Here is a 14,211-nt window from a genome sequence, read left to right as displayed (position 1 = left end):
AAAGCTGCAGAAATGCAGGGTTTAAACCTGTCAGGAATAATTTAAGCCTGGCAGGAATAATTTAAACCTGGCAGGAATCATTTAAACCTGGCAGGAATCATTTAAACCTGGCAGAAATCACTGAAAGCTCCAGAAATGCAGGGTTTGAACCTCAGAGAAATCATTGAAACCCCATGGAAACCATTGAAAGTTCCAGAAATGCAGGGTTTGAGCCCAGCAGGAATCATTTAAAGTACACAGAAATCACTGAAAGCTCCAGAAATGCAGGGTTTGAACCTCAGAGGAATCATTTAAACCTGGCAGGAATCACTGAAAGCTCCAGAAATGCAGGGTTTGAACCCCCAGGAATCATTGAAACCTGACAGGGATTGTTTAAACCTGGCAGAAATCATTTAAACCAGGCAGGAACCATTGAACCCTCCAGAAATGCAGGGTTTAAACTTCACAAGAATCATTTCAACCTCACAGGAATCTTTGAAACCTCACGAGATCGTTTAAAACTCACAGAAATCACTGAAACCTCAGGGCCCTCTGCGCTGGGGCTGGGCCGCCATGTTTGTCCCTCAGGGAAGGTGGCAGTGTCAATCCCAGGAATTTTTCCCTCAGGGAAGATGGCAGTGTCAATCCCAGGAATTTTTCCCTCAGGGAAGATGGCAGTGTCAATACCAGGAATTTTTCCCTCAGGGAAGGTGCCACTGGGCTGACTCGCCATGTTTGTCCCTCAGGGAGGGTGACACTGGGCCCTTCCCAGGAATTTTTCCCTCAGGGAGGAAGGGAAGATGGCGGTGTCAGTACCAGGAATTTGTCCCTCAGGGAAGATGGCAGTGTCAATACCAGGAATTTTTCCCTCAGGGAAGGTGGCACTGGGCTGACTCGCCATGTTTGTCCCTCAGGGAAGGTGGCACTGGGCCCTTCCCAGGAATTTGTCCCTCAGGGAAGATGGCAGTGTCAATCCCAGGAATTTTTCCCTCAGGGAAGATGGCAGGGCCAATACCAGGAATTTGTCCCTCAGGAAAGGTGCCACTGGGCTGACCCGCCATGTTAGTCCCTCAGGGAAGGTGGCAGTGCCAATCCCAGGAATTTTTCCCTCAGGGAAGATGGCAGGGCCAATACCAGGAATTTTTCCCTCAGGGAAGGTGCCACTGGGCTGACCCACCATGTTTGTCCCTCAGGGAAGGTGGCGGTGTCAATACTGGGAATTTGTCCCTCAGGAAAGCTGCCACTGGGCCCATCCCAGGAATTTTTCCCTCAGGGAGGAAGGGAAGATGGCGGTGTCAGTACCAGGAATTTGTCCCTCAGGGAAGATGGCAGTGCCAATCCCAGGAATTTTTCCCTCAGGGAAGGTGGCACTGGGCTGACCCGCCAGGTTTGTCCCTCAGGGAAGGTGGCACTGGGCCCTTCCCAGGAATTTATCCCTCAGGGAAGGTGGCAGGGCCAATCCCAGGAATTTTTCCCTCAGGGAAGATGGCAGGGCCAATCCCAGGAATTTTTCCCTCAGGGAAGATGGCAGGGCCAATACCAGGAATTTTTCCCTCAGGGAAGGTGCCACTGGGCTGACCCACCATGTTTGTCCCTCAGGGAAGGTGGTGGTGTCAATACTGGGAATTTGTCCCTCAGGAAAGCTGCCACTGGGCCCATCCCAGGAATTTTTCCCTCAGGGAAGGTGCCACTGGGCTGACCCGCCATGTTTGTCCCTCAGGGAAGGTGGCGGTGGCCGTGTCCTGCCGGGAGCCCTACCTGTGTGCCCAGTGCCACACGGACTTCACATGCCGCTGGCGGGAGGAGAAGAACGGCACCATCATGTGCGAGACCTGCATGGCCTCCAACCAGAAGAAGGCTCTGAAGGCCGAGCACACGAACCGGCTCAAGGCCGCCTTCGTCAAGGCCCTGCAGCAGGAGCAGGAGATCGAGCAGAGGATCCTGCAGCAAACGGCCCCTCCCGGGCAGCCCAAGGCCGAGCCTGTGGGGCAGCACCACGCGCTCAAGCAGGTGAGGGCCCGGCCCCGGCTGATCCCGCTTTTCCAGAGGGGGAAAAACGCTTGGAGTTGGTGCAGGGGTTGAGTTTGGCCCTCAGGGTGAGATGGGTTGGAGGTGTGGTTCTGGGTGCTAAAGGGTGTTTGAGCTCAGAGATCAGGTAGTTACAAAAATCAGGCAGTCACAAAAATCAGTCCCAAAAATCAGTCCCAAAAGTCAGGCAGTCACAAAAATCAGTCACAAAAATCAGACAGTCACAAAAATCAGTCACGAAAATCAGACAGTCCCAAAAATCAGTCCCAAAAGTCAGACAGTCACAAAAATCAGTCCCAAAAGTCATCTGATCCCAGAAGTCATCCAGTCCCAAAAATCATCCAATCCCAAAAATCATCCAGTCCCAAAAATCATCCAGTCCCAAAAATCATCCAATCCCAAAAATCATCCCATCCCAAAAATCATCCAATCCCAAAAATCATCCAGTACCAAAAATCATCCGATCCCAAGGATTTTCTGATCCCAAAGCTCCTCCATTCCCACCTTCCAGGCTGCTCCAAGCTCCCTCCAGCCCGGCCTTGGACGCTTCCAGGGGCAGCTCCTCTGGGAATTCCAGCCCAGCCCCTTCCCACCCTCACAGGGAGGAATTCCTGCCCAAAATTCCTCCCAAATCTCCCTTTTCCCAGTTTAAATCCCTTCCCTGTGTCCTGTCCCTCCATCCCTTGTCCCCTCTGCAGCTCCCCTGGAGCCCCTTTAGGCTCTGGAAGGGCTCTGGATCCTTTTCCAGGTGAATATTCCCAATTTTCCCAACCCTTGGATCCATCCCAAGAGCTGCCCCAGCACCAAAACACCCAACTGACCTCAATTCAATCCCTTTTTTTTGCTGCTTTTTACCCAAATTCTTCATCCCACAAGGATCCCAAAACTCCCAACCTCCAAATTCCAAACCAAAAAAAACCCCAAAACCCTTTGGAATTTTTTATCCCAAACAAAAACCACATCCCAGATTTTTATTTATATTAAATTCAATCCCTTTTTTTGCTGCTTTTTACCCAAATTCCTCATCCCACAAGGATCCCAAAACTCCCAAATTCCACCAAAACTTTGGAATTTTTAATCCCAAACAAAACCACATCCCAAATTTTTATTTCTATTAAATTCAATTCCTTTTTTTTTGCTGCTTTTTACCCAAATTCTTCATCCCACAAGGATCCCAAAACTCCCAACCTCCTTTAGATCCAACCTCCAAATTCCAAACCATAAAAAACCCACCCCAAAACTTCGGAATTTTTAATCCCAAACAAAAACCACATCCCAAATTTTTATTTATATTAAATTTGGTGCTGGGGATCCATCCCAAGAGCTGCCCCAGCACCAAAACACCCAACTGACCTCAATTCAATCCCTTTTTTTGCTGCTTTTTACCCAAATTCTTCATCCCACAAGGATCCCAAAACTCCCAACCTCCAAATTCCAAACCAAAAAAATCATCCCACCCCAAAACCCTTTGGAATTTTTAATCCCAAACAAAAACCACATCCCAGTTTTTTATTTCTATTAAATTCAATTCCTTTTTTTTGCTGCTTTTTACCCAAATTCCTCATCCCACAAGGATCCCAAAACTCCCAACCTCCAAATTCCAAACCATAAAAATCATCCCACCCCAAAACCCTTTGGAATTTTTAATCCCAAACAAAAACCACATCCCAAATTTTTATTTCTATTAAATTTGGTGCTGGGGATCCATCCCAAGAGCTGCCCCAGCACCAAAACACCAAACTGACCTCAATTCAATTCCTTTTTTTGCTGCTTTTTACCCAAATTCTTCATCCCACAAGGATCCCAAAACTCCCAACCTCCAAATTCCAAACCATAAAAATCATCCCACCCCAAAACCCTTTGGAATTTTTAATCCCAAACAAAAACCACATCCCAAATTTTTATTTCTATTAAATTTGGTGCTGGGGATCCATCCCAGGAGCTGCCCCAGCACCAAAACACCCAACTGACCTCAATTCAATCCCTTTTTTTGCTGCTTTTTACCCAAATCCCTCATCCCACAAGGATCCCAAAACTCCCAACCTCCAAATTCCCTCCAAATTCCAAACCATAAAAATCATCCCACCCCAAAACCCCTTGGAATTTTTAATCCCAAACAAAAACCACATCCCAGATTTTTATTTATATTAAATTCAATTCCTTTTTTTTGCTGCTTTTTACCCAAATTCCTCATCCCACAAGGATCCCAAAACTCCCAACCTCCCCCACCCCAAAACCCCTTGGAATTTTTAATCCCAAACAAAAACCACATCCCAAATTTTTATTTCTATTAAATTCAATTCCTTTTTTTTTGCTGCTTTTTACCCAAATTCCTCATCCCACAAGGATCCCAAAACTCCCAACCTCCTTTAGATCCAACCTCCAAATTCCAAACCAAAAAAAAACCCACCCCAAAACTTTGGAATTTTTAATCCCAAACAAAAACTACATCCCAGATTTTTATTTATATTAAATTTGGTGCTGGGGATCCATCCCAAGAGCTGCCCCAGCACCAAAACACCCAACTGACCTCAATTCAATCCCTTTTTTTGCTGCTTTTTACCCAAATTCCTCATCCCACAAGGATCCCAAAACTCCCAAATTCCACCAAAACTTTGGAATTTTTAATCCCAAACAAAAACCACATCCCAAATTTTTATTTCTATTAAATTCAATCCCTTTTCTTGCTGCTTTTTACCCAAATTCTTCATCCCACAAGGATCCCAAAACTCCCAAATTCCACCAAAACTTTGGAATTTTTAATCCCAAACAAAACCCACATCCCAAATTTTTATTTCTATTAATTTTTTGGGGGGATTTTATTTTATTTTTCAGAGTTCCAGCCAGATGTCCCGAGGTGCTGGGGATCCATCCCAAGAGCTGCCCCAGCACCAAAACACCCAACTGACCTCAATTCAATCCCTTTTTTTGCTGATTTTTACCCAAATTCCTCATCCCACAAGGATCCCAAAACTCTCAACCTGCTTTAGATCCAACCTCCAAATTCCAAACCAAAAAAATCCCACCCCAAAACCCCTCGGAATTTTTTAATTCCAAACAAAAACCACATCCCAAATTTTTATTTATATTAAATTCAATTCCTTTTTTTTGCTGCTTTTTACCCAAATTCCTCATCCCACAAGGATCCCAAAACTCCCAAATTCCACCAAAACTTTGGAATTTTTAATCCCAAACAAAAACCACATCCCAAATTTTTATTTCTATTAAATTCAATCCCTTTTCTTGCTGCTTTTTACCCAAATTCCTCATCCCACAAGGATCCCAAAACTCCCAACCTCCAAATTCCCTCCATAAAAATCATCCCACCCCAAAACCCTTTGGAATTTTTAATCCCAAACCAAACCCACATCCCAAATTTTTATTTCTATTAATTTTTTGGGGGGATTTTATTTTATTTTTCAGAGTTCCAGCCAGATGTCCCGAGGTGCTGGGGATCCATCCCAAGAGCTGCCCCAGCACCAAAACACCCAACTGACCTCAATTCAATCCCTTTTTTTGCTGCTTTTTACCCAAATTCTTCATCCCACAAGGATCCCAAAACTCCCAACCTCCCCCACCCCAAAACCCTTTGGAATTTTTAATCCCAAACAAAAACCACATCCCAGATTTTTATTTATATTAAATTCAATTCCTTTTTTTTGCTTTTTACCCAAATTCCTCATCCCACAAGGATCCCAAAACTCCCAAATTCCACCAAAACTTTGGAATTTTTAATCCCAAACAAAACCCACATCCCAAATTTTTATTTCTATTAATTTTTTGGGGGGATTTTATTTTATTTTTCAGAGTTCCAGCCAGATGTCCCGAGGTGCTGGGGATCCATCCCAAGAGCTGCCCCAGCACCAAAACACCCAACTGACCTCAATTCAATCCCTTTTTTTGCTGCTTTTTACCCAAATTCTTCATCCCACAAGGATCCCAAAACTCCCAACCTCCAAATTCCCTCCATAAAAATCATCCCACCCCAAAACCCCTTGGAATTTTTAATCCCAAACAAAAACCACATCCCAAATTTTTATTTCTATTAAATTCAATTCCTTTTTTTTTGCTGCTTTTTACCCAAATTCTTCATCCCACAAGGATCCCAAAACTCCCAACCTCCTTTAGATCCAACCTCCAAATTCCAAACCATAAAAAACCCACCCCAAAACTTTGGAAATTTTTAATCCCAAACAAAAACCACATCCCAAATTTTTATTTCTATTAAATTTGGTGCTGGGGATCCATCCCAAGAGCTGCCCCAGCACCAAAACACCCAACTGACCTCAATTCAATCCCTTTTTTTGCTGCTTTTTACCCAAATTCTTCATCCCACAAGGATCCCAAAACTCCCAACCTCCAAATTCCAAACCATAAAAATCATCCCACCCCAAAACCCTTTGGAATTTTTTAATCCCAAACAAAAACCACATCCCAAATTTTTATTTATATTAAATTCAATTCCTTTTTTTTGCTGCTTTTTACCCAAATCCCTCATCCCACAAGGATCCCAAAACTCCCAACCTCCCCCACCCCAAAACCCTTTGGAATTTTTAATCCCAAACAAAACCCACATCCCAAATTTTTATTTCTATTAATTTTTTGGGGGATTTTATTTTATTTTTCAGAGTTCCAGCCAGATGTCCCGAGGTGCTGGGGATCCATCCCAAGAGCTGCCCCAGCACCAAAACACCCAACTGACCTCAATTCAATCCCTTTTTTTTGCTGCTTTTTACCCAAATTCCTCATCCCACAAGGATCCCAAAACTCCCAACCTCCAAATTCCCTCCATAAAAATCATCCCACCCCAAAACCCTTCGGATTTTTTAATCCCAAACAAAAACCACATCCCAAATTTTTATTTCTATTAAATTCAATCCCTTTTCTTGCTGCTTTTTACCCAAATTCTTCATCCCACAAGGATCCCAAAACTCCCAACCTCCAAATTCCCTCCATAAAAATCATCCCACCCCAAAACCCCTTGGAATTTTTAATCCCAAACAAAACCCACATCCCAAATTTTTATTTCTATTAAATTCAATCCCTTTTCTTGCTGCTTTTTACCCAAATCCCTCATCCCACAAGGATCCCAAAACTCCCAACCTCCAAATTCCAAACCAAAAAAAAACCCAAAACCCTTTGGAATTTTTAATCCCAAACAAAAACCACATCCCAGTTTTTTATTTATATTAAATTCAATTCCTTTTTTTTGCTGCTTTTTACCCAAATTCCTCATCCCACAAGGATCCCAAAACTCCCAACCTGCTTTAGATCCAACCTCCAAATTCCAAACCAAAAAAAAACCCACCCCAAAACTTTGGAATTTTTAATCCCAAACAAAAACCACATCCCAAATTTTTATTTCTATTAAATTCAATTCCTTTTTTTTGCTGCTTTTTACCCAAATTCCTCTTCCCACAAGGATCCCAAAACTCCCAACCTCCAAATTCCAAACCATAAAAATCATCCCACCCCAAAACCCTTTGGAATTTTTAATCCCAAACAAAAACCACATCCCAAATTTTTATTTCTATTAAATTTGGTGCTGGGGATCCATCCCAGGAGCTGCCCCAGCACCAAAACACCCAACTGACCTCAATTCAATCCCTTTTTTTGCTGCTTTTTACCCAAATCCCTCATCCCACAAGGATCCCAAAACTCCCAACCTCCCCCACCCCAAAACCCTTCGGAATTTTTTAATCCCAAACAAAACCCACATCCCAAATTTTTATTTCTATTAATTTTTTTTTGGGATTTTATTTTATTTTTCAGAGTTCCAGCCAGATGTCCCGAGGTGCTGGCGCTTCCCGAGGGGTCCTGCACGCCTTCAGCTCCTCCCCAAAGCTCCAGAGCTCCTCGGGCACCCTCGGGAGCCGGCCCGGAAAACACTCGGAAAGATCCGGAAAAGGCGGAGCGGGCGCCTGGAAGAAAAATCCCATGGGCACAGGTAGAGGAAAAGGGATTTTCCTTGGAATGGCAGAGGGAAAATTCCCGGATTTTTTTAAGTTGGAATATTGGAGGGGTTTTGAGGTGGAAGTTGTGGTGGGTTGTCCTCGTCGGATGGCGACGGCGGGAGGGAAAATCCATGGAAAAATTTAAATTTTCTGTTTGGAATTGAGATGTTTGAGGATTTAGAAAGGTTTAATTCAATAATAATTGAAATTATTGCTCCAGATATCCAAATTTTCCACTTGGAATTGAGATGTTTGAGGATTTAGAAAGGTTTAATTCAATAACAATTGAAATTATTGCTCCAGATATCCAAATTATTCATTTGGAATTGAAATATTTAAGGATCTAGAAATGTTTAGTTAAATAATAATTGGATATTATTGCTCCAAATATTCAAATTATTCATTTGGAATTGAGATGTTTGAGGATTTAGAAAGGTTTAATTCAATAATAATTGAAATTATTGCTCCAAATATCCAAATTATTCCATAACTCCAGAGACCTCAAATCCTCATTTTTGACCCTTCTCAGGATAAATTTGCGACCCAAATCCGCCGCATCAATCCCCGCTCCAGCCCCTCTTTCCCCACCCCTTTCACCCTCATCCCCCCCATCATTCCCTCTTCATCCCTCAATTCCCCGCTCCCAAAATCCCAAAAAATCCCCAAAAATCCCCAAAATTCCCAAAAATCCCCAAAAATCCCCGAAAAATCCCCGAAAAATCCCCAAAAAATCCCCAAAAAATTCCAAAGATCCCAAAAAATCCTCAAAAATCCCCAAAAATCCCCAAAAAATCCCCAAAAAATTCCAAAAAATCCCAAAAAATCCCAAAAAAATCCCCAAAAATCCCAAAAATTCCCATTTTTTTTGTTTTTTCCCGCAGGTGGGGCCCTGCCCTTCGTCAGCCCCGCCCTGGCCGTGCACAAATCGGCCTCGGCCGTGGAGCGGCAGCGCGAATATCTCCTGGATATGATCCCGCCCCGCTCCATCCCACAGTCGGCCACGTGGAAATAAAATTCCCCCCAGGGAGAACTTTTACCAGGCTCTGCCATCCTTTGGGATTTGGTTTGTTTCTTTGGAATTTGATTTTGATTTTATTTTTTTTTTACCACAATTCCGTGGAATCTGCTTTAATTCCCAGCTGGAAAAATAAAAAACACCCCAAGGCTTTTTTTTTAGGATGCGACATCACCGATCCTCATCCGTCCCTGCCGGGAAAGAAGCGAATCCCGGCTCCGTTGGCTCCCAGATTTTTCATGGAAGCTGGCAGGGAAAAGGAGGAAGAATTCCTTAAGAATTCCTTCATTTCTTTCTTTTATTTTTGGCTTTTTTCCCTTATTTAGTTCCAGAATTTTTTTGGCACCAGCACAAAACAAAGACTCAGCGATTCCTCTCCCGCCGAACGTTTTTTTTTGGCCGGGAAAACTCCGGAATTCCGGAATTTCGGGGGGGGGATGTGGAGAGAAAAAGAAAAAGAGAGGAATTCCAGCCTCATCCTGCGTTTAGTGAGCTGAATTCGTGGCTGCTCCTTTTTCCCCTGCTCCTCTTCCAGCCGGGAAAAGCGGGGAGCGGCTCATCCCGATATTCCCAAAATCCCGACGGATTCCGCGCAGAAGAAAAACTCAAATTCCCGATTCCGCTTGAAAATGGTTCCGGGGGGGGGTTTTTTTTTTATTTTAATTTTTTTTTTTCTTTTTCCTTTCGGGAAATCCCAAATCTCGGTTGGAAAGTGGGAATTGAGGGAGATTCCCGCTTTTTTTTTGGATTCTGGTTGGAATAAACTTCGGAACCGTTGGGAATTTCCAAACTTTGCAGTTACTGAGAGACAAAAATCCGCCTCGGTTCTTTCTCATCCCGGGAATTTTGGGGCTTTCCCGAATTTCCCAAAGACTCCAAAGCGAATTTTGGGAATTTTTTTTTTCCTTTGGGAGGGTTTGGTTGGGATTTTATTTTGGTTTTTTTTTGGGGGGAGGGGGGAATTTTCTGTTTTCTGTTGTTGTTTCGAGGGATATTATTCCATGATTTTTTTAGGAATTCCAGAAGCTCCAGAAGGGAAAGTCGGGAGCGATTCCCGATTCCCACCGGGAATTCCGGCCCTTCCCAAGATTCCAGTTCTTCCAGCGCTCTCCTAAATCCATTTGGGATGGAATTTTCCATCTTTTTTTTTTGGGAATTCCAGAGGTTTAACCCAAAATCCATCCGGCCCCGGTTTCATTTCCATTTCTCATCCTTTTTATTTTTTTATTATTTTTCCTTGGGTTTCTTCCCGAATTCCAGACAAATCCAAGTGGCAGAATTCCAGGTTTTATTCCAAGTGTTAAGAATTCTTTGGGAAATGTTGGGAATTTTTCTCGGGGAAATGATAAATAAATATAATTTAGAGCTCTATATATAAAAAATAGGGGAAAAAAAAAAAAAAAAATTCAGGAAAAGCCGGATTTATTTTTCTTAGGAATTTTTTTCGGGATCATCCCCCTCGGATCCGAGTGACAAAACCCCTCCCTATTCCCACTTTTCCCAATTTTTTGATATTTAGGGATTTAGTTTAATTAAAAAAAAAAAAAACCCACAAAAATTCCTTTCCCAAACCGGGATTTATTGGATAAAAAACCCCCGGAATTTGCTGATTTTGGGGCTTTTTTTCCGAGATTTCGGAGGTGGGAATTGGGTCAGAATTTTGGAATTTGGGAGTTTTCATTCCAAGCTTGGATCGGGAGATGCCGACAGGCAAAATTCCTGAAATTCCCTCGGATTTTATGGAAAATTTCCCACATTTGGAATTTTTTGGGAGGATTTTTTTTCCTCTCAACATTTGGAAAAAATTCCTTAATTCCCCCAAAAAATTCCAACAAAATTCCTTCAATTAAAATCCAAATTAATTTTTTTTTTGGGGAACGAGGGAGGGGTGGGAAAACCTTCGTTATTCCCGGTTTTTTGGATGATTCCCGAAAAAAAAAACCGGGAATGAAAGAGGAGCAGACGGATTTAACGGGATAAAAAAAAACAAAAACGACGTCAAAAACTTTTTTGGATCCCAGGAGAATTCCTTTGGAAATTGGAATTTCAGCTGGAACGTTGAAATAATCGGGAATGTTGGAATTGATGGATAATTCAGGATAAATCCCAAAAAAAATTTATTTGGAAGGGGAAGGAAAATCCGGCACGGAACGAGATTGGAAAAACCAAAATCCAAACTGGGACGAGGCTGGAAAAAGCCAAAAGATTTTATGGAATGGGGCTGAAAGTCAGAATTCCCACCTGGAATGTGGCTGGAAAACCAAATTCAGGCTGGAAAAATCAAAATCCAGGCTGGAATGAGACTGAAAATCCAAATCCAGGCTGGAAAACCAAATCCAGGCTGGAAAAATCCAAATTCCCACCTGGAATGAGGCTGGAAAACCAAATCCGGACTGGGAAAATCCAAATCCAGGCTGGGAAAATCCAAATCCGGACTGGGAAAATCCAAATTCAGTTTGGGAAAATCCAAATTCAGTTTGGGAAAATCCAAATCCAGGCCGGGAAAATCCAAATTCCCACCCGGAATGAGGCTGGAATTCCAAATTCCCACCTGGAATGAGGCTGGAATTCCAAATCTAGGCTGGAAAAATCCAAATTCAGTCTGGGAAAATCCAAATTCAGTCTGGGAAAATCCAAATTCCCACCTGGAATGTGGCTGGAAAAATCCAAATCCAGGCTGGAAAAATCCAAATTCCCACCCGGAATGAGGCTGGAATTCCAAATCCAGGCTGGGAAAATCCAAATTCAGTCTGGGAAAATCCAAATTCAGTTTGGAAAAATCCAAATCCCCGCCTGGAATGAGGCTGGAATTCCAAATTCCCACCTGGAATGTGGCTGGAAAATGAAATCCAGGCTGGAAAAATCCAAATCCAGGCTGGAAAAATCCAAATCCCTGCCTGGAATGAGGCTGAAAATCCAAATTCCCACCTGGAATGAGGCTGGAATTCCAAATCCAGGCTGGAAAAATCCAAATTCCCACCTGGAATGAGGCTGGAAATCCAAATTCCCGCCCGGAATGCGGCTGAGATTCCAAATTCCTGCCTGGAATGAGGCTGGATTTCCAAATTCCCACCTGGAATGAGGCTGGATTTCCAAATTCCCACCTGGAATGTGTCTGGAAAACGAAATCCAGGCTGGAAAAATCCAAATCCAGGCTGGAATGAGGCTGGAAAAATCCAAATCCAGGCTGGAAAAATCCAAATTCCCACCCGGAATGCGTCTGGAATTCCAAATTCCCACCTGGAATGAGGCTGAAATTCCAAATCCAGGCTGGAAAAATCCAAATCCAGGCTGGAAAAATCCAAATCCAGGCTGGAAAAATCCAAATCCAGGCCGGGAAAATCCAAATCCAGGCTGGAAAAATCCAAATTCCCACCTGGAATGAGGCTGGAATTCCAAATTCCCACCTGGAATGCGTCTGGAATTCCAAATTCCCGCCCGGAATGCGTCTGGAATTCCAAATTCCCGCCCGGAATGCGGCTCCTGGGATCCGTCCCGCTTCCGACGCCGTTTTTCCCCGCTGGTTTTTCTTGGAATGTTGCCGGGAATTCGGAGGATTCGTTTTATTCCATCCAAGCTTCTGCCAAATTCGGGATCCATCCCGGAAAAGATTCCGTGGCGGAATGCGGGAACGGGATTTTCCCTTGGGAATTCCCATCCCTTTGTTCCCCTGGGGGGTTTTTTTTGGGATTGGGATGGTTCGGGTTCAAAGTTTTTCCAACTCTCCAATACAAAATTTTCCAAATCTCTTCCTGGTCTCCTTTTTCCAGGGAAAAACAACAAAACTTCACCGAAAAATGGGAAAAAAGGGAGGGAAAAAATTCCCCAAAAAAACCTGGAAAATTCCCGGTGTGGAATTGTGGCCTGGAAGGGAAATTTTGGGAATGGTGGAGGGGGGGAATTGGGGAAGAAATCTTGGATTCCCTTTGGAATTCGGGATCCTCTGAGGGCTTTGGGATCCGTTTTGGGATTCCTGAATTCCTGAGGGCTTTTGGATTCCTGAATTCCTGAGAACTTTGGGATTCCTGAATTCCTGAGAACTTTGGGATTCCCGAATTCCTGAGAACTTTGGGATTCCCGAATTCCTGAGAACTTTGGGATTCCCAAATTCCAGAGAACTTTGGGATTCCCAAATTCCAGAGATTTTCGGGATTCCCAAATCCTTGAGATCCCTTGGAATTCCCGAATCCCTGAATTCTCTTGGATCCCTTTGGAATTCCTGAAATCTCCTGGATCCCTTTGGAATTCCCGAATCCCTGAGATCTCCTGGATCCCTTTGGAGATTCCCAAGTCCCTGAGATCTCTTGGATCCCTTTGGAATTCCTGAATTCTCTTGGATCCCTTTGGAATTCCCGAATCCCTGAGATCTCCTGGATCCCTTTGGAATTCCCAAATCCCTGAGATCTCTTGGATCCCTTTGGAATCCCTGAGATCTCCTGGATCCCTTTGGAATTCCTGAATTCTTTTGGATCCCTTTGGAATTCCCAAATCCCAAAGATCTCCTGGATCCCTTTGGAGATTCCCAAGTCCCTGAGATCTCCTGGATCCCTTTGGAATTCCCGAATCCCTGAGATCTCCTGGATCCCTTTGGAATTCCTGAAATCTCTTGGCTTTGGGATTCCTGAACCCATTGGAGTTTCTGAATCCCGAGATCTTTGGAATTCCAAAATCCCTGAGATCTCCTGGATCCCCTTTGGAATCCCTGAGATCTCCTGGATCCCTTTGGAATTCCCAAATCCCTGAGATCTCTTGGATCCCCTTTGGAATTCCCGAATCCCTGAATTCTCTTGGATCCCTTTGGAATTTCTGAGATCTCTTGGATCCCTTTGGAATTCCCAAATCCCTGGATTCTCTTGGATCCCTTTGGAATCCCTGAATTCTCCTGGATCCCTTTGGAATTCCCGAATCCCTGAAATCTCTTGGATCCCTTTGGAATTCCCGAATCCCTGAGATCTCTTGGATCCCTTTGGAATCCCTGAGATCTCCTGGATCCCTTTGGAATTCCCGAATCCCTGAGATCTCCTGGATCCACGGGAACGCCGCCCATCCCCCAAACCCCCCCAAATCCTTGGGAATCCTCTCTTCTCCCGCTCTTCCCGAGCCATTCCAGGGGGGGCAGCTCCGGATCCAGGATTGTCCCTAAAGCCATAAAATTTGGGAATTCCCAGGATCCCGAGGAAGCTCCGTTGTCATTTTAGATTTAAATAAAGAAATCCCGGATTTTGATGGGAAAAT

The 14,211-nt window shown here is 43.8% G+C and overlaps 1 protein-coding gene across 7 annotated transcripts in view; it reads left to right on the top strand.

Moving 5' to 3' along the window:
- GATAD2A (GATA zinc finger domain containing 2A) overlaps positions 1 to 9,766 on the top strand; it is a 49,266-nt gene extending 39,500 nt beyond the window's left edge. For 6 of the 7 annotated variants that reach the window (XM_086862532.1, XM_086862528.1, XM_086862529.1 and 3 more), the window contains 3 exons: positions 1,700 to 1,989; positions 7,780 to 7,954; positions 8,843 to 9,766. In XM_086862532.1, coding sequence (XP_086718658.1) covers positions 1,700 to 1,989; positions 7,780 to 7,954; positions 8,843 to 8,973 — 596 coding nt within the window. In that variant the 3' untranslated portion in view covers positions 8,974 to 9,766. The other variant, XM_086862531.1, reaches the window with a different exon arrangement.
- The last annotated feature ends 4,445 nt before the right edge of the window (positions 9,767 to 14,211 follow it).

Source organism: Cyanistes caeruleus, chromosome 25 (assembly GCF_971803275.1).
Source record: "Cyanistes caeruleus chromosome 25, bCyaCae1.hap1.1, whole genome shotgun sequence".
NCBI lineage: Eukaryota > Metazoa > Chordata > Aves > Passeriformes > Paridae > Cyanistes > Cyanistes caeruleus.
The sequence above is the reverse complement of the archived record's forward strand: the minus strand, read 5'-3'. Positions and strand labels throughout refer to the sequence as shown.